The sequence below is a fragment of the Leptodactylus fuscus genome, chromosome 7 (assembly GCF_031893055.1).
Source record: "Leptodactylus fuscus isolate aLepFus1 chromosome 7, aLepFus1.hap2, whole genome shotgun sequence".
In the NCBI taxonomy this organism is placed as follows: domain Eukaryota; kingdom Metazoa; phylum Chordata; class Amphibia; order Anura; family Leptodactylidae; genus Leptodactylus; species Leptodactylus fuscus.
Window position 1 is genome coordinate 125252706 of NC_134271.1, and position 21766 is coordinate 125274471.

Consider the following 21766-nt stretch of genomic DNA (forward strand, 5'->3'; position numbering starts at 1 on the left):
TTTTTGTATTATATTTTTAATGGATAGGAAATAATGTTTGTTAATGAATAGGATTATTTTTTCCATTTTAATGGCCAGCCAAACCCCATACATGTAGGGCCATTTTAACGTCCATCAAAACGGATTTGCATCTGAATGACGGCCATTAAAAATAGATCACTGGGTTGACTCAAAAATATAGACAGTTGGCGTTAACTTGTTTTTTTGAAGGACAGTTACGTGGATGATGAATGAACATAAAAAATGGACGGCTGAAAAATGGAGGAAAAATATTTGGCGAACAGATGGAAAATGGATGTTGAACACAACGGACATCTTTTTCTACGTTTGTGTGCATGAGGTCTAATGCATCTCACTTACCTTTGGTTCACATCTGCGTTCGGTATTCCAAATGGGAACCCCCCGAACAGACTACCGAACGCATTTACAAGCGGTGTGCAGTATAGACTATATTGGGGTCCGTGTGCTTGCCACAAGATCTCCGCACGAGTCATGCGGACAGGAAAGTAGATTGTGAACTACTTTCCTGTCCGCATGTTCCTTGAGATTTGGCGGCAAGAACATGGACCCCATTATAGTCTATGGGGTCCGTGTGCTTTACACCGCTTGCAAATGCGTTCTGTAGTCCATTCGGGGGTCCCCAAACAGATTACCGACGCAGATGTGAACGAGGCCTTAGCATACAGTCTTAGGCTTCCTAACGTCCATGAAAAACAACTATATCCACCCTTTCAAGTCCACAGAAGGGACTTGCAATGGCCATGCAATGGGCATTTTTGAAACCTATGTACGTCAATGGATTTATTCACACGGCTCTATGTATGTCCATTTTGAAGAAAGATAGAGCTAGTCAGGTTCTCTACCGGTGAGTAAAAATGTGCTGTCAAATAAAGGCCATGTGACTAGACCCTTTAAAATCAATGTGATCACAAAATGTCCATGCGGCAGACATTGTAAAAACTACATGTCCATTGTTTCACTGTTGTGTGAATCAGGCCTTACTTCTTGTAATATTATGCTGTATATAATGACTTCATCTTTGTTCCATGTACTTATATGATACGTGTTCACACAGTCAGTGAGCATTATCACACTTCTCTATTTTTGCTCCGTGCAGAAATCTTATTATAGTCTAATGTATCCTGAGTCCTAGGTATATAGGGATTTTTGCTTTACTATGCCCAACCAGGGCAACTTTTGAGATTTTCTCGCAGCTCAGTAGTGCACAGCTTTGCATTTTTTTTATTTTCCCATTGACTTTTATTGGAGCATACCTGTCATACTGTACTGACAGCAATGTGGTATGACGGTAACTTTGTTGCCAGCTGTCACATTGTGCAGAATGTTCCAATTGTTGCAAGTACAGCCCAATGCTGTGATAGCCCAGAGCTGTGGTTATGCTTCCCATAGTACAATGCCATGTAACTGCACTGATACTCTCTGATGTTCCTTCCCTGACAATCCTTTATCCTGCGGTCTTGTAATGCGCCTGGCTCTAAGGAACGTTGATGTTTTTGACTTTTTGTGTACCAAAGCCAAAAGTGGATCCAACAGGAAGGAGAAGTACAAATCCTTATTTTAGATTTCTATTCATTGTGAATCCACTTCTGACTTTGGCATATAAAACCACCACAAAGCCAGGACCCCGCGTTGCGAAAACGCAGCATTTTGACCACGGTAGACAAAAAAGACGGCGTTTTACAGTACCTGCAAAATGGATGGGATTCTGGCTAATCCCATAAACACACTGTTACGTTTTCGAAAACCATCACTTTTGTCAATCGCAGCATGTCAATTATAATTACAGAAACGCTGGCGTTTTCCATATAGGTATACTAGGGGCAGAAAGTCTCCAGAGAAAACTCTGCAGACTTTCTGTGATAAACGCCATGGAAATAAACCTGATGCGTTATCACGGCGGTCTTTTCTGCAGTGGATTTTAGGCGGTAACATGACTACTATAATAACGTAAATCTTAATGAGTATTATTATTAGTATTTATTAGTATAAATTAGTCTAATCAGCATTGAAAACAATGTGAGGCAGAATCAGGGAAGAATAGGACGCAAAATCAGCGGCAGATTTCTCACGTGAATGAGCCTTACCTCTACATTGTAGAATATGACGCAAAATCAGTGGCAAATTTTGTCACGTGAATGAGCCCTAACTCTACATTGTACCATTCCTCTGTTATTCTTCTTACAAATTCAGGAAAAAATTGACAGCTTGGGGTTACCAGTTTGCGATGTGTTCCTATAAAGTCTGACACTGACCAATCAGAACTGCTAGTATCAGACTGTGTAGGGACACAACCCTGAACCCTGAAAAGAGGAAAGGTAACACCCAGTTGGCAATTTGTTTATACACGTCTAGAAGGACAATGTCTTCACAGGACAATGAAAAATGGATGTCTGACATTCGTTTTTACACCGTCCATCACACGTCCGTTTTAAGAGCACATTGAATTTAATATGTCTATTCATATATCTGTTTTTTGACGGTCCGTTTTTCACATCTGACAAAAAATCTGATCTTTGTCCATTTTGACGAACACACGGACCCAGTAGAAATCAATGGGTCCTTTTTTTAACAAATGCATCTGTTAATGGATTGACGGGTTAATGGGTTGGGTTAACTAAGAAAGACCAGTGATATTGTTATTTGGTGGGGATTATAAGCATTTACAAAATCAGACTTGACAGAGGACATGACAGATCCCCTTTACGTTATATACAGCATAGCCTTTATACATGTAAGCAGATTTTAGGGATGTATACCAAAGATATCTGTGAACAGAAACAGTGGACTCATTTCCAATATATTCCGTTATCTCTCAGCTTGGGCACCTGTTCATGGGGTACGGAAAGGGCGAAAATGATGCTCTGGGTAGTGAGAATGATCCTGTAGAGAGAAGGTCTGCGAGCCTAGAGAAATTACACCGAAGTGTTTCCATTCTACTTGTCAGCTGCGCAGAGCTGAAAAGAATCGCCGTGTTGTCGAGATTTGTCCAGGCAATGATTCCTTTTATATAAAAAATGTGTATCCTAAAATTCTATCATTTACAAAATTGCTCAAAATTGTGTTTTTTTTAATGTCTAAGTGCCATAAATTATTTTACAAATTGAAGAATATTCTTCTCCCTTATATCTATTTCGGGGGAGGCGCATTATATAGGTTTAGCGGGATGACACCACATTCTCACCAGCACACTCCAGAACATTGGTGAAGTCCATAACTCTCCGGCATAGACAGCGTGAATCTAAGGACGGGGATTAGGACATTTTTAGCCCTCCCCCAGCACCACTCCCCTTGCAGTACTCTGCCTTATCCTTTCCAAAATTGAGTCTCTATAGCAACAATGAAGTTCTTTTTCACCCTCCTTTGAGGGTATTGTGCTGATGGGTTTTTTTTTCCCCTTCGGATGGGGTAGAAGAAGAATAAGGGATTCATCCCCACCTCCCAGCCAAACATTCCTTGTACACTTTTGTACACAGGCATGTCCGAGTCAGGACGTTTGATAAAAATGTTTCGAAAGCAATTTCGGAACATTTTTGTCCGTGTGCTCGATAGATGAAGTGCACATAGCTCTGTTTATAGCAGATATGATTTATTCTTGCAATGCCACCCTATTCTGGCAAATTGCTATTCCACCCAGGACAGCACAATAGGGTTTTTTTATGTTGGCATATTTGTATGTAGTCTGTGCCAACACGGAATATAGTTGTATGCAAAAGGATGAATAAGATGTAGGTAAGAACCAGAGGAAAAACTGAGCTGGTAAAAATGGATGCAGTGGATTCAATGCAGTAGAATAAGAGACCATAAATATGTAATACATATATATATATATATATATATATATATATATATATATATGTGTGTGTGTGTGTTCACACTTATGACCTCACCCAGTCAATATTTGGTCAGTGTTTTTGTATCAGTATGTAACATCCCAGCCAACTAGTGTAGCTGATTCAGTAGGAAAACCGCCAAAACAGTACTAGAAAAAAGTGATCATCTTACATAACATAAAGCACACTTTTGAAGATAGCTTTAGTCAGTGGCGTAACTAGGAATGGCGGGGCCCCGTGGCGAACCTTTGACATGCCCCCCCCCCCCGACCGACGCTGAAGACCCCGACCAACCCCCCCCCGCATTCCTGCGAGCACTATTATGCCCCATAGTTGCCCCTGCACACAGTATTATACCCCATAGTTGCCCCTGCACATTACATTATACCCCATAGTGGCCCCTTCACTCAGTATTATGCCCCATAGTGGCCCCATCACCCAGTATTATGCCCCATAGTAGCCCCATCACCCAATATTATGCCCCATATTGGTCCCATCACCCAGTATTATGCTCCGTTGTGGACGCCCGTTCAGACCCCAGAGTATAATAATCGGAGACCGAGAGGGGGATACAAACATGAACACTGTTACTTAGCTATCCCTGCGCTCCCCGCTGTCAGCCATCCTCAATGACATCAGGGACGTCATGTGACCGGGGGCCTGCGTCACGACGCATAAGGACGCAGGGCCTCGGTCTGAGACGTCACACAAGTAGGCCACAAAGCCTTCACGGAGCGTGGAGAGGTAAGTAACACTGTTTGTTATGTTCGCTTACCTCTCCCGGGCTTCCGATCATTATACTCGTGGGTCTGAAAAGACCCCTGAGTATAATAATGATGTTTGCGGGGCCCGCGTTGTCACTTACCGATCTCGGCCCCTGCCAGGATCGGTAAGTAAGTAGGGCCCATTACCGGCAGGAGTAACTCCAGCCGGTAATGGCCTATTAAAAAAAAAAAAAAAACGCTGTCGCCGGGCCCCCTAATGTCCCGGGCCCTGTGGCAGCTGCCTCCGCTGCTTCCCCGGTAGTTACGCCACTGGCTTTAGTCACCTAGAGTGTTCACACCTGTGACAGTGGGCAACATTTCTGTTCCAATAGTTGATGCTGGACCAGGTCTTTGGATCCTCATGATGGAGTAGCTGCTTTTCAGAATGATACAGACCAACCGACCAACTGAATGGATTCACCCAATGCCCAATGGACATCCATTTATAATGATAATGAGACCTCACCCGGCTGTAACCAAATGTTATTTCACAGCTAGTGCAGGGTCATGACACAGGATGTGCCCAACAATGTCTCCTGTGGTACCACACCTAGGCACAACTAACATTCCACCTCTACATATGGCACCGGCAAAGGAAACAGCAATATATACTTTGCATCACAAACAGTTATACAGTGACAGGGGGCACAAATGGGCACAACATCGAATAAACATTGATACTCGGGGAATACTAACCCACCTTGTGTATGACCATTCACTCTCTCCCACCTAAGGTTGCCAAATTAAGGAGGTTAACCTTCAGCTCCTTACAAGTATTTAGTAGGGGGCGTTCACACTTGCGCCCATGTCTATCCACCGCGTCTCTGTCCTATTCCGCAGAGACACTGCATAGGGGATGGTTTCCCAGCAGTCAGTTTTAAAACCCAGTGACTTTATGTCCAGCCAAAAAAAACTGTTTTCCCGCAGAGAGGCTGCATTCGGACACCGGAGGTTTGCTTTTAAAACCCGTTCAAATGAATGGGTTTTAAAACTGACTGCTGGGAAGCCGTGTCCTATGGGGAATAAGACAGAAACCTGGCGGGCGCAAGTGTGAACGCCTCCTTAGTCAAAAATGCAAAGGTTATTAAAGCAAGTGGTTGAAGATCTTGGTTAAGGTGTCCATACTTATGAGAGAGAAGTTACCTAAACCCAACAATTTTGATAAAACCAGATATCTACCGTACGTATATTTGGTCTCTCCCAACTCTCTACCTGACAGATAATGTTGGGGGAAGGAAGCAGCAGGCATGATAAATGTGGCAACAGCGTACTCTCCTTTTCTTACTGAAAACTCATGTACATTTGGTTCAACCAGTGTGCATGTATGTGGGAGGGTTGAAAGGAATAGCTGTTGGATGAGCAAACATTTGGCTCTTGCCTAGTGAAGGTGTATGGCCGCCAACTTCAACTCTTTGCATCCTTCAATAGGTGATGCTCCATTGATTCTGGCACAGTTGGATTTTTTCTATGGTTCCCACCATTGCTGAATAGTTATTTCTGTTTCAGCACAATTCTGCTTCTTATTGTCAGGTGGGCGGTCACTGTCTGTCTGCTCCAACTCAGGTCCGCCCATCTGACAATAGAGCATCTAACTGTGTTAAAGCTAAATCCATCTTCAGCAGTATAAGCCTTATAGCAATGTAGTCTCCATTCAACACAGATAAACACATTTACCTGGGCAGTGGTAACTGGTACATAAAGTTGGCATGTATTGGTTTTTCTGTATTAGTGTCATGAGATTTTTTTAGTGGCCTACAAGTATAATTCACAAGCAAATACAACTAACTTTCAGATCTCTGGTAGAATAATTGAAATTATGGAAGAATGATAAAAATTGTTAATAACTTTCTATCCTTTATTTCAGAGGTGCAGTGTGGAGTTATCGCTTAGAGAAGATCGGCTGCACTCCTTCTTACGCCAGCTGGCGACTTTGAGAAGTGAAGGTGCTACGTTACCCAACAGCGTTGCTGACAAGGAAGAGTTAATCAGGGAGAAGTGGGATATGTTGAAGGTGAGATCACATTCTGAAAGGGGTTGTCCATATGCAACGTATATCAATAAGATAAGTGATGAGTGTCAGATCAGTGGGGGTCCGACCGCTGGGACTCCCACCAATTATGAGAACGGAAGCATTTGTGGGCTCTGTATGAATGGAGTGATGGTGAAACTTCTCTGTTCACTACTAGGGTATTACAAGAGATTACTATTATGGAAGTCCTATAGAAGTGAATGGAGCAGTGGTTGGGCATGCTCACCACCACTCTATTCATATGGGGCACTTGAAGACCCTGAGCAGAGAGCGTGGTCATCCCCCAACCCAATAAGACACATGTTCTCCATCCCATATGCTGTTAATCCATTCAATGTCTATGAAACGAAAGGAGGTAGCCATGTACAACACTTGGCTTCATTCCTCAGTCCCATAGAGTTTCTTTACAAGACTGATGGGTTGCAATATATCTGGGGGAAGGCACTTCAGTCATGGTAAGGGGTGGTTCTACAAGATACCTTGGGCCACTAGGAGAGGGATATATCCTCTGCTGCCCATTGCATATAAATTTGCTATGGCATTAATTTCTGATCAGTGGATGTCTAGTCATTTGTTCCTGGTGAAGAATTTGGTGTTTTCTTGGAATAAAATAATGAACTATAGGAGTGACCACCAATGTACAATTTTGGATATGACACCTTTATTCATCAGAATGAAGGAACCAATAGAGCATGCTGCTCCCTTCATTGTTTATCCAGGCTCAGCTGGTCATCCAGACGTGTGGTTATGTCATGAATGCTCAGGTCCATTAACTATAGTACTATGTAGAGTAATCGTGGTGGAGTCAGACTCTCAATATTCTAAGCGTAGTTCGTAAATGTTTTATTTTTTCTCAGAAAATCAATTTATTACAAACCAAATCCATCCAAAAATTGCCAGGTCTATGGTCTGCTTCTCACGTGACTTCTTTGATTCTCTTCACTTACCTTTGGTGATGACTCTCTTGCGCTTTGTTATCCTTTTATTCCGCAGAAATCACTTTCTGAAGCCCTGTCCAGCAGTGTGCCCCGTCCTGTGCTCTCACCTGGCAGTGGGAACCTTGTACAACAGCTGGATCAGCGAGTCAAAGAGCTGAAATCGTGGCTTCGAGACACCGAGCTCGCCTTGTATAACTCCAGTCTGAGAGTAGGAAAAGAACAGAATCATAAAGAGAAGGAAATACTCCAGAGAGAGCTGCAGCAATTCCAGGTAGACGTCACTGTCCCTCATCTTCACACCCATATGTAGATATGTACCGTTATATTTTAGTATGAATCACCTACAAAAATGATTCTTCTTTTCTAATGTGTAAGATTTTTCCACCATGTCTTCTAAGTGTCTCTCATATTCAGTGAGTTCTCTTAGAAGCTAAACAGGAATCTTCATAATAACTAGAGATGAGCGAACAGTGTTCTATCGAACACATGTTCGATCGGATATCAGGGTGTTCGCCATGTTCGAATCGAATCGAACACCACGTGGTAAAGTGCGCCAAAATTCGATTCCCCTCCCACCTTCCCTGGCGCCTTTTTTGCACCAATAACAGCGCAGGGGAGGTGGGACAGGAACTACGACACTGGGGGCATTGAAAAAAATTGGAAAAAGTCATTGGCTGCCGAAATCAGGTGACCTCCATTTTAGACGAATAGTGGATTTCAAATCCGGGTCATATGAGAATGTGAACTTTGTGACTATGAGACAGGGATAGCTGTACAGGCAGGGATAGCTAGGGATAACCTTTATTTAGGGGGGAATGTTATTAAAAATAACTTTTTGGGGCTCTATCGGGTGTGTAATTGTGATTTTTGTGAGATAAACTTTTTCCCATAGGGATGCATTGGCCAGCGCTGATTGGCCGAATTCCGTACTCTGGCCAATCAGTGCTGGCCAATGCATTCTATTAGCTTGATGAAGCAGAGTGTGCACAAGGGTTCAAGCGCACCCTCGGCTCTGATGTAGCAGAGCCGAGGCTGCACAAGGGTTCAAGCGCACCCTCGGCTCTGATGTAGGAGAGCCGAGGGTGCACTTGAACCCTTGTGCACCCTCAGCTCTGCTACATCAGAGCCGAGGGTGCGCTTGAACCCTTGTGCACACTCTGCTTCATCAAGCTAATAGAATGCATTGGCCAGCGCTGATTGGCCAATGTATTCTATTAGCCTGATGAAGTAGAGCTGAATGTGTGTGCTAAGCACACACATTCAGCTCTACTTCATCGGGCTAATAGAATGCATTGGCCAGCGCTGATTGGCCAGAGTACGGAACTCGACCAATCAGCGCTGGCTCTGCTGGAGGAGGCGGAGTCTAAGATCGCTCCACACCAGTCTCCATTCAGGTCCGACCTTAGACTCCGCCTCCTCCGGCAGAGCCAGCGCTGATTGGCCGAAGGCTGGCCAATGCATTCCTATGCGAATGCAGAGACTTAGCAGTGCTGAGTCAGTTTTGCTCAACTACACATCTGATGCACACTCGGCACTGCTACATCAGATGTAGCAATCTGATGTAGCAGAGCCGAGGGTGCACTAGAACCCCTGTGCAAACTCAGTTCACACTAATAGAATGCATTGGCCAGCGCTGATTGGCCAATGCATTCTATTAGCCCGATGAAGTAGAGCTGAATGTGTGTGCTAAGCACACACATTCAGCACTGCTTCATCAAGCCAATACAATGCATTAGCCAGTGCTGATTGGCCAGAGTACGGAATTCGGCCAATCAGCGCTGGCTCTGCTGGAGGAGGCGGAGTCTAAGGTCGGACCTGAATGGAGACTGGTGTGGAGCGATCTTAGACTCCGCCTCCTCCAGCAGAGCCAGCGCTGATTGGTCGAGTTCCGTACTCTGGCCAATCAGCGCTGGCCAATGCATTCTATTAGCCCGATGAAGTAGAGCTGAATGTGTGTGCTTAGCACACACATTCAGCTCTACTTCATCAGGCTAATAGAATACATTGGCCAATCAGCGCTGGCCAATGCATTCTATTAGCTTGATGAAGCAGAGTGTGCACAAGGGTTCAAGCGCACCCTCGGCTCTGATGTAGCAGAGCCGAGGCTGCACAAGGGTTCAAGTGCACCCTCGGCTCTCCTACATCAGAGCCGAGGGTGCGCTTGAACCCTTGTGCAGCCTCGGCTCTGCTACATCAGAGCCGAGGGTGCGCTTGAACCCTTGTGCACACTCTGCTTCATCAAGCTAATAGAATGCATTGGCCAGCACTGATTGGCCAGAGTACGGAATTCGGCCAATCAGCGCTGGCCAATGCATTCTATTAGCCCGATGAAGTAGAGCTGAATGTGTGTGCTAAGCACACACATTCAGCACTGCTTCATCACGCCAATACAATGCATTAGCCAGTGCTGATTGGCCAGAGTACGGAATTCGGCCAATCAGCGCTGGCTCTGCTGGAGGAGGCGGAGTCTAAGATCGCTCCACACCAGTCTCCATTCAGGTCCGACCTTAGACTCCGCCTCCTCCAGCAGAGCCAGCGCTGATTGGCCGAATTCCGTACTCTGGCCAATCAGCACTGGCTAATGCATTGTATTGGCTTGATGAAGCAGTGCTGAATGTGTGTGCTTAGCACACACATTCAGCTCTACTTCATCGGGCTAATAGAATGCATTGGCCAATCAGCGCTGGCCAATGCATTCTATTAGCGTGAACTGAGTTTGCACAGGGGTTCTAGTGCACCCTCGGCTCTGCTACATCAGATTGCTACATCTGATGTAGCAGTGCCGAGTGTGCATCAGATGTGTAGTTGAGCAAAACTGACTCAGCACTGCTAAGTCTGCATTCGCATAGGAATGCATTGGCCAGCCTTCGGCCAATCAGCGCTGGCTCTGCCGGAGGAGGCGGAGTCTAAGGTCGGACCTGAATGGAGACTGGTGTGGAGCGATCTTAGACTCCGCCTCCTCCAGCAGAGCCAGCGCTGATTGGCCGAATTCCGTACTCTGGCCAATCAGCACTGGCTAATGCATTGTATTGGCTTGATGAAGCAGTGCTGAATGTGTGTGCTTAGCACACACATTCAGCTCTACTTCATCGGGCTAATAGAATGCATTGGCCAGCGCTGATTGGCCGAATTCCGTACTCTGGCCAATCAGCACTGGCTAATGCATTGTATTGGCTTGATGAAGCAGTGCTGAATGTGTGTGCTTAGCACACACATTCAGCTCTACTTCATCGGGCTAATAGAATGCATTGGCCAATCAGCGCTGGCCAATGCATTCTATTAGCGTGAACTGAGTTTGCACAGGGGTTCTAGTGCACCCTCGGCTCTGCTACATCAGATTGCTACATCTGATGTAGCAGTGCCGAGTGTGCATCAGATGTGTAGTTGAGCAAAACTGACTCAGCACTGCTAAGTCTGCATTCGCATAGGAATGCATTGGCCAGCCTTCGGCCAATCAGCGCTGGCTCTGCCGGAGGAGGCGGAGTCTAAGGTCGGACCTGAATGGAGACTGGTGTGGAGCTATCTTAGACTCCGCCTCCTCCAGCAGAGCCAGCGCTGATTGGTCGAGTTCCGTACTCTGGCCAATCAGCACTGGCCAATGCATTTCTATGGGGAAAAGTTAGCTTGCGAAAATCGCAAACTGACAGGGATTTCCATGAAATAAAGTGACTTTTATGCCCCCAGACATGCTTCCCCTGCTGTCCCAGTGTCATTCCAGGGTGTTGGTATCATTTCCTGGGGTGTCATAGTGGACTTGGTGACCCTCCAGACACGAATTTGGGTTTCCCCCTTAACGAGTTTATGTTCCCCATAGACTATAATGGGGTTCGAAACCCATTCGAACACTCGAACAGTGAGCGGCTGTTCGAATCGAATTTCGAACCTCGAACATTTTAGTGTTCGCTCATCTCTAATAATAACGTTAGATACAATGACTCAATGACTACAGTATCTGGATGGTGCTGAACAAGACATGCATGACTCTAAGGCCTGGTTAACACCTATGTTCGGTATTTCGTTTGGGGAGTCCTCATGGGGACCCCCCCGAACAGAATACCGAACACATTGACAAGTGATGAGCTTATGAAAGCACACAGACCCCATAGACTATAATGGGGTCCATGTGTTTTCCACACGATGTCCGCACGAGTGATGCGGAGAGGAAAGTAATTCATGAAGTACTTTTCACCACTTGTCAATACATATATATAGATATTTCATTCGGGGGTCCCCATGCAGACTCCCCGAACAGAATACTGAACGCAGATGTGAACCAGGCCTAATGCAAAATGTTCCTTGAAGTTGGTTTACGGTTTTCATCATTTGTTAACAATGAAGTGTTTACTTTGAAGTAAAGTGCCCTTGAATACTGTAATCCGCCACCATGGTGTTTTATTGGTCTTTGTCGCCTAATAGTTTTCCCACCCTTTTCTATATGGCATTTAAGGGAGTTTACTATGTCCAAAATGCCACCCAAACCAATAACAATGCCCTGTAATGGTCTTTAACCTTAGAAACATACCTTTGTCGCTACAAACCATTGGATATACAAGTCAATCTGCAAGTGCTTCAAGGGGAGAACCAATTTGCCAGACATTCTTGCTGAATGGCCCCCTTGCAGGATTTGCAATAGTGACCATATTCATTGTAATCCACCTCTTTGAGGAACACAGTATTTAGGTCAGTATTTAGGTCAGAATTTTGCATCAATAGTTGTAATTCAGAAGTTTTGGACATGGGTTTGGATTAAAAATTTTCATGCAAAATAATACACAATAATTATACAGAAAGGCAAAGCTCAAGGACCAATATAATAAAGTAGTGATGCTCAAAGTCAAGGAGCAGCAGCAAAAGCAAATACGATTTTATGGTGTAGAACAAGAGAGTTAAAACCTTTGATCCCAATGTAATATTGTACATTTATGAACCAGTAGCAAGATCATTCCTCAAACACGGGATACAGTTTTCGGCTCCACATTGTATAAATTATAATGTTGAGTTGGGAGAGTTATTACATGGAATGGAGGGCTTTCTAACAATTGTTCAACTTGGATCTAGATAATGGCTTATACATTCCAAGCAATGTATATAGAATAAAAAAAAAAAACATTTGTTATGTGTAGATAGTGATTCAGATATGTACACTATGTGATAAAAAGCGTCCGGACACCTGGCTGAAAATGACGTACAAGTTGCAAGTTGGTGGCGCCTCCATCGGTAATGCTGGAATTCAATATGGTGTTGGCCCACCCTTAGCCTTGATGACGGCTTCCACTCTCGCAGGCATACGTTCAATCAGGTGCTGGCAGGTTTCCTGGGGAATGGCAGCTCATTCTTCACGGAGTGCTGCACTGAGGAGAGGTATCGATGTAGGTTGGTGAGGCCTGGCACGAAGTCGGTGTTCCAAAACATCCCAAAGGTGTTCTATAGGATTCAAGTCAGGACTCTGTGCAGGCCAGTCCATTACAGAGATGTTATTGTCGTGTAACCACTCCGCCACAGGCCGTGCAGTATGAACAGGTGCTCCATCGTGTTGAAAGATGCAATCGCCATCCCCGAATTGCTCTTCAACAGTGGGAAGCAAGAAGGTGTTTAAAACATCAATGTAGGCCTGTGCTGTGATAGTGCCACACAAAACAACAAGGGGTGCAAGAAGCCCCCTCCATGAAAAACACCATAAGACCACCGCCTCCGAATTTTACTGTTGGCACTACATACGCTGGCAGATGACGTTCACCGGGAATTCACCATACCTACACCCTGCCATTGGATCGCCACATTGTGTACAAATGGTGATTCACATATGTATATATTGAGGGATTCTTTACAATTACAGTAGTTACGCTGTGAAATGCTCTGACAAAAAGATAAAATAAATAGCATGTTCTATGTCAGAAAATTTACCTAATAGCATATGGAATTGAAGTTATTAATTATTTAGGGATTTATAATGTATAATTGATCCAAGAAATGTCACTATTACAACCTAAGTAACTACGTAAATATATAACATTATTTTATGTTACAATTTTTAGTTCCATTTTTTGGGAGTAATTTTCCTTAAATATATCAAACAAATGTTTAAATTGTCTAGATCTTTCAGACCATTTCTAGATCTTTCAGACCATTTCTAGATCTTTCAGACCGTTTCTAGATCTTTCAGACCGTTTCTAGATCTTTGAGGCCATTTCTACATCTTTCAGACCATTTCTAGATCTCTCAGACAATTTGTAGATCCGTGAGACAATTTGTAGATCCTTGAGACCATTTCTAGATCATCAAGACCACTTCTAAGTGTTTTTTGGAGTATTAAGTTATATTCACTTGATGGAAGAATAATAGCCATATGATGTCCGATGGAGTCCATAGACTCATGACCGCGTCTATTTTTTGTTTATAATATGAATAGAGCCCTAGGGGACCTCAAAACACTGCTGTGACTAGAGCCCTATACAGTTAATAATATGTACCTGTGCCTACATAACATATTTAAAAAGTTATATAATGTAATAGAAAGGTATAGTGCAGTAAAATAGGGTACAATATATCACCGGTATAACTATCAACAAGACTTATGGTAAGTGATGGTTGAGCGGAACACAATTTCCTCCATCTTCATATCTCTAGTAGAAGCTTCTACCACCTTCTGCATTGCCTAGGTGTCAGGGTAAGCGATGCTGACAGGCACAATAAGAGATCGATATTCTCACTATAATTAGTAATAAAGTCTTGGTGCTGAGGTCACGGGGCCATTGAGCCCTGTTCTAGCGGAAACCCCTGCCAGCTTTATGCATTGAGTCTTGTGTCTCCAGCATCCAAATGCTCTTGATGCAGTCTTCTTATATAAAGGTCTGACTGTATGGGCGATGAAAAGGGACAATATTAAATCGATCATATAAGATTTCACGTTTATTTGAATTTAGTTGAGACTTATTCAATTTCACATAAACCAGTCACACTTTTGTGATAGAATACATCCGTTTTTTTTTTTATTTTACTAAAACACAAGGGTATGAGGCAGACCATGTGGCTGTCATTGGAGGGGGGCATCCAGTCCTGGTTGGTCCCAACATCCTGTGCAAAATGTCCCTCCCCAGAGGAACAGGTTTTTTTTAGAAAACAGTATTTCGGAAAATTGGCCCAAAAAATTGGGTCTTGTAAAAGAAATGGAGGGTGAAAAAAAATACTAGGCCCTTCTGTACTGGGGCTGACAAAGCCTGGTTTCATAATGGGTTGCTTAATTTGATCTTTGCTATATATGCCACTGCTTAACCCCTCCCCGACATTTGTCAATTAAACAGGTTGACCCTAAGTGTTTTGATGCTGATGACCTATCCACAAGAAAAGGTCATCAGTATCTGATTGCTGAGGGTCTGACACCAGGACCACACAGTCACCAGCTAATCCAGCTGCCCGAATCTATATACATTGACTACGGCTGGAAGCAGCTTTACTCCTATTCAATTGAATGGGAGAAGATCAGGTGCCACCACCACAGTTTGGGGTTCTGTTGCGGTGGTGCCAGGGAACTTGAGCTCTGCTCCCATTCACTTGAATAGGGACAAAAATTTCAGACATATGCATCGCATACAACTTTTGGCGTCTGGGTATCAGACCACCACCAATCCAACACTATTGGATAGGTCATCAGTTTCACTTGAGGTCTTCAACCACCCCTTTAGATACAGTATTGATTGAGGGTACTTGCTGCAAACTGCTGTGTGCACATGGCATGAGAATGGCATGGGCTTAGGAGCTAGGTCTGTGCCATCCCCAACAGGTTTTATCTCTCTGATCACGGCCATTTGACCCTTTAGATCCACAGTCAGTAGGTATTTTGCTATTTTAATGAGTCAGACAGAAGAAAGGGACTCCATTTGTCACTACATTGGTCCATTTATTAAAGAAAAACTGTAATAAAAAAAAAAAATACCCTACAGTAGTACCAATGAAAACGTCAACTCAATCTGTTAAAAACAAGCACAGCTCCTTCAAATGAAGTGGTAGACATTAAGAATATAAATTTTGTCTTGCCATAACTGTATGATTCACAGAATAAAGTTAATATCCAGTGTAATAAACTATGTAAAATCCAAGCTCAAAAAATCTAAATAATTGCAGAATTGCTGTTTTTTTCATTGCTCCCCAATGCAAAAAAATTAACACATTATATGTTCTCCAAAAGGGTGCCATTAAAAAATACAGCTTGGCGTGCAAGAAACAAGCCCTCATAAGGCTTATATTATATCGGTATATAGAACATAATATGATGATGAATAAAAATATGATTGATATGATGATACTGGATTTTTCTTAGCCTAAAACAGAAATTTACCGTATATACTCGAGTATAAGCCAACCCGAATATAAGCCGAGGGCCCTAATTTTACCACAAAAAAAACAGGGGAAACTTATTGACTCGTGTATAAGCCTGGGGGGGGGGGGGGAATGCAGCAGCTACTGGAAAATTCCAAAAATTTTAATGGTCATAGTTTTTGGGTGCAGTAGTTGCTGGGTTCTGAGGAAGGGGAGGGGGTGTTTTCGTTGTCTGTCTGCCCCTTCCCTGAGATTGAGGAGTGAGTTTTTTTTTTCCCCCACTTGGAATTCAGCCTGGCTGAATATAGGGTATCTGCAGTTCTCCTATTAACCCTATACCCCTATACAGATACCCTATATTCAGTAGACGGGGACTGTCAGACACAGGGATACCTAATGTGTATGTGTTTCACAGTCATTTCCTACTTTTATATGTATTCTAGGGAAAGGAGGGATTTACAACTTTTATTTACTTAATTTTTTTATTATATTTTTTTAAGGCTTCTTTTTTTTCTCACTATTTTATGGGAGATTCTATACATTACTATTGCGGCTGGTCATAGACCCCTCCTCCCAAAAAAAAAAAATATTTTTTTTTGCTTGACTCGAGTATAAGCCGAGGGGGGCTTTTCCAGCACAAAAACTGTGCTGAAAAATTGGGCTTATACTCGAGTATATACGGTAAGTATTGCCTCCTATGACCCTGTGTGAATCCAGCCATGGAAAGAGCGGACATTAGGTTACTAAATACATAAAACAATCCCCACTGTAAACTGTTAGTACATATAATGTACTCGTATAAGCCTTCCATGAGCCCACCTAGTCCCAGTCCTCCAATGGTTACTGCTTTGCCATACTCTGTATCCAGGTAGTTCCAGTTCCAGTCCTTGGCCTGTCCTACGTTCCTTACCTTACATCATCCTGTTGGTAAATGAAAACCTCTATATCTGCTATATTGTTTTTCCCTTACTACAAAGACTTCTAAATGTTCACTGCATAGGAGAAAATTGCCCAGCAGCAAGCAAAGCACTTGGGAAATTGCTGTATTGATCTCTTCAAGGCATGAAAAAAAAATAGCTTTAGTCCTGGTAAGAGGTCCACTTTAATTTACACCATAGTTAACTAAGAGCTATATACAGTGTTCAGTCTGTGGTGGACAGCATGGTCGGTCGTCAGCTACATGAAGAATATTTGTAAGGTTACAAAAGACAATACTTTTTTCAAAAACAGCACCACGTATGTCCATAGGCTGTGACCGGTATTACAACTTATCCCCATTCCCAATAGTAACAAAAAGTAAACTGTAAATGTACAAAAAGTGAAAATACCCTGGCCCATGTGGCCAACTCATGACATCCTATTAATATTATAAAGGTGAAAGTTTGTGAGTTTGGATGTTTGTGGGTTTGTGTTTGGATGTTTGTTCCTCAATCACACAAAACCTGCTCCACCGATTTGGCTGAAATTTTCCACAAACATAGTCACTACACTCGATTGCACAATAGGCTACTTTTCGTCACAATAGCGCACATACGTTTTTCCCAGGACCCCCACAAAACCCAAACTCACATCACTATTTCTGCAATCTCACACACATTGGACCATAGCAAGCCACAAAATTCATATTACCCTCTACAGCAGAGATCAGCAACCCCTGGCACACATGCCAAGAGTGGCACTCCTGCCATATTTCACTGGCACACCAGCAGCACAGGACCTGCAAGAGTTAAATGAAGTCCGAGGTTCCTTCAGTGCTCTGCTAGAGCTCAAGCATAAGGACACTCCCCTTTGAGAGGGGTGCAGGAAACCCAGGGGGTGGAGCTTAATCGCTCAGGTCTCTGCCTGCTATAGTGGTCTGCATCCTGCCAACATTCCCCGAGGAGAAAAGGAAGCTGCTAGCAAAGTGACACTGAAAAACACACAGGTACATAGGATTACTGTTCTCATTAATGTCAGGCATTTGGGGTTATTAGTTTAGTGTTAGTAACTCCATGTGCCTCACATTAATAGGAATGACCCCCATCATGTCCCTCATATTAACCCCTGTGTGCCTCACATTATTAGGAATAAACCCCATCATGTCCCTCATATTAACCCCTGTGTGCCTCACATTAATAGGAATAAACCCCATCATGTCCCTCATATTAACCCCTGTGTGCCTCATATTAATAGGAATAAACCCCATCATGTCCCTCATATTAACCCCTGTGGGCCTCATATAAGGGTTACTAATATGTGAGACATATGGAGGTACTAATAAAAAAACCTCAATAATGAAGATACTGTATTTACCCACTTCTACAATCACCGCAGACGAAGTCGCGGGTACCAGCTAGTATAATATATACACTTCCATATTACTGTACTTCCCAGCCTTTAGTGAATCGGTGCAAGTCCCTGGTGAGCTAGTGCTTTATACTTGATCAGTTACTATTGAATTAACTCTAAATTCAGGATTCAGACCCTGATCGTGAATAGGCATGCAGAGAAAGGAAGCCCACAGGAAAATGTACTGTATGCATTATAACAATGACACATAGAGTGTCCCATAACAGAACAGGTGACAGGTTCATCATAAAGTGCCAGCCAGAGTGCCTGCAGATTGGCAGCTGTGCATGATACTAAACCATATATACTCGAGTATAAGCCGACCCGAATATAAGCCGAGGCCCTTAATTTTACCACAAAAAACTGGAAAAACTTATTGACTCGAGTATAAGCCGAGGGGGGGGGGGGGGAAATGCAGCAGCTACTGGAAAATTTAAAAAATTAAAATTGCAGGAGTTTTTGGGTGCAGTAGTTGCTGGGTGCTGGGGAAGGGGAGGGGGTGTTTTGGTTGTCTGCACTCCGGCCCGCAGCATCGCCATGCTCCTGCCGCTGCGCCAGCGGCTAAATCCCTCCTCGGCATCCACTGTTCTATTAGAGCAGATTCCAGGTCTGTAAGTATAATGGCGCCGCTCTGCTGCAGAGAGGTCGCGTAGCATCCGGGTCTCCGCTGTAACTCTTACAACTGAGATTCCGTAGCTAATGCCTGCGATCTCTGATCTCTGATCGCAGGCATCAAAGACCTCCCCCACCCCACCCCAAAAAAAGTTGCTTGACTTGAGTATAAGCCGAGGGGGGTTTTCAGCACAAAAACTGTGCTGAAAAACTCGCCTTATACTCGAGTATATACGGTACATTGGCACACTAAATGGAGGGTTCCCGAAGGCTAGTAATTCTTATACTTATCCATATGACTATCCCAGAAATCATTATCTCTCTAGGTATACATGCTGGCTAAACAGGTTCCATACCTTGCTCAGCCGATAGTTATTCTCCCATACACATGCACACACTACATGGTTGAGCATGCAAGTATTCCTAATTGGAAAATGGGAGAAAACAGTTTGATCCTTCTATTCCCCAATAACAGGGGATAGTCAGGGGATGTCCCCATACACTTTATTGCTCAGTGGGTTCCACTGACATTCATGTATGATCTGTATGGTCAGCTTCAGACAGGGCCGTCTATAGCATATTAGATTTACAGTATAGTGTAATACTCTATCCAGGTTACAGTGAATCCCCGGCCTCCTCTCCGCACTTGGCTGGTTAGCAGTCTGCCTTGGGTCCTTGTCCCCGGTGAGCAGTGATTAGGGCCCTGCCATGTGCTTCATTATCAGCGAACACTTTAATAGTGCCATTTAAAAGGCCATATTTCTGCCTCCCTCGTTGGGCCAGGGATGATACATGGCGATAATTGGCAGAGAGAGATGGCTCTCAGTGGCCTTTTAATCGGCCTATTTGTCAGACTTGGTGTCTGTGTAAGACGAATCATATTGATGGCCCCTCTTGGTTCCCCAGTAGCTGACACTTAACCTGTTCACTGCTGCGGTTTCTGAATTAGCATGCCTGCATTGATAGGAAAGAGACAGGAATCTGCTGTTTAATAGAAAAGTGAAGTGATATTTTCTTATTGCCCAGTTTTATATCATGTTTTATCTTTTACGTATTATTATTCAATATTAGAATTCAGTTTGCTTGATATCACTTGATAATGGTAGCAATGCCGTATACTTCCATGGTTTGGGGTTACATTTGACATCACCATGACTGGTATGGTTTGCTCTTCACCCCATAATATATACAATTATTGATGTATAGGTCGGTAAATCATCCGTGATACAATGGATCTACTGCTTTATCACTAGGGATTGCTTATTATATTTATGTAAGGTTTATTGAGTAGCATAGTGCCATTTTTTACTAGTAAGGGCGGGTTCATACCTGTGCCCGGTCTCTGCTTTGTGGGTTTCCGTCTTCTGCCTGAGAAACTGGACAGGAGACGGAAACCCGGCAGTCAGTGTCCGCCCGTGAGCGTCTGGTCTTCGCAGTGAAACCGTTTTGTTTGTTTTTTTAACCGGACACAAAGTCCTGCTTGTCCGACTTTGTGTCCAGTTAAAAAAAACGGTTTTGCCGCGGAGACCACAAAACGCTCAAGGGCGGACACTTTGCAAACCCCCTGTTCTGGAGCATACTAACTCCGCCCACCTGACAGTAGCAACACTAGCATATTGAGAATTGAAACTAATTGAGATTCTTGCTTGGGGACAGTAGGGGCTAGGGAGAAAAAAAATCTTATTAAAAGTGTCAAGACTTAGAAATGGTGCAGGTGGTAAAAGGTGTTCTTTAAATCAATAAATTGCACCTTATTGATAAGGTATGAAATCCTCCACAAAACCTTCCATCGATCTGCACAACTCCTTCTGCTCTATAACATGATATACGTAGATTTGATAGCATTTTCATGATGACTGGTTCTCATAACCAATAAGTAGAGGTAATGTACTAAAACAGGAACAGCAGACGTTGTATCTAATCTCCAAGCTCCTAAGACCATGATACCTGATATACCCTTAGTAATAGACTATAAGGCCCCATTCACATCTGGGTTCAGGTTTCCGTTCCGGGAGTCTGCTTGGGGCCTCCCTGAATGGAAACCTATACACATAAAAAATTGGTACCTGAGAAACCCGGGAACTTCATAGACTATAATGGGGTCCATGTGGTTTTCGCTCTGTTTCTGCACGAGAGAAAAGTCCTTCAAGCTGCATGATTCGGTAATCGAGTGGAATCCACACTCACTCCATTATAGTCTATGGGGTCCGTGTGATTTCCTTAGCTAACCGATTTTTAATGCATATAGGTTTCCTTTGGGGAGGGGGGTCCCCAAGCGAATTCCTGAACGGAAACAGAACGCAGATATGAACCAGGCCTAACAAGGGATTCTTACATTGCCAGCCAACAGGTTATTTTACTCCCATATAATACTGATATCTCTGTCTTTCTCTATAGAGTCTATGCTCTGAGCTCAGGCTGCGTAGGCGCGGTGTGGCCTCCATCCTACGTTTATGTCACCATCTCCTAAACCTCCAGGACCAGATTCCACAACATGATGCCCCCAACCTGCAACTTCTTAGTGTCAATTTAGAGAGGAGATGGGAAGCCATTGTGATGCAGAGTACACAGTGGCAAAGGCGCCTTCAGAGAGAACTAGGAGAAGAGCAGGTGAGTGTGGAAATTAAGAGTCATTATGCTCAATTTACTGTTCTTTTTATGGCTTGTCACATTGAGAATTCCTTAAAGAGAACCTGTCACTTTTCCCTGACATGTCTATTTTAGTAAATACTTGTATTCTCCATAAAATAACAATTCTGCATCATCTTTTCTTATAACTCTGTGATATACAGTTTCTCTGTTATTCCTAATAAAGTTCATGAATACATTGACCTCTGGATGTTACCAGTTAAGGGCGTGTCCCTGCACACAATGACATTGTCCCTGACAGTGCAGGGACACCTTAGTGTAATGGCAACACCCAGTGTT

General features: G+C 43.5%; 1 protein-coding gene across 1 annotated transcript in view; it reads left to right on the forward strand.

Annotated features, from left to right (window-relative positions):
- The window catches only part of AKAP6 (A-kinase anchoring protein 6), a 175902-nt gene that overhangs the window by 137600 nt on the left and 16536 nt on the right, over positions 1–21766 (forward strand). The window contains exons 10-12 of the mRNA XM_075282957.1: positions 6480–6626; positions 7638–7853; positions 21236–21448. Of these exons, the coding sequence (XP_075139058.1) occupies positions 6480–6626; positions 7638–7853; positions 21236–21448 (576 nt within the window). The remainder of the gene's footprint in view (positions 1–6479; positions 6627–7637; positions 7854–21235; positions 21449–21766) is intronic.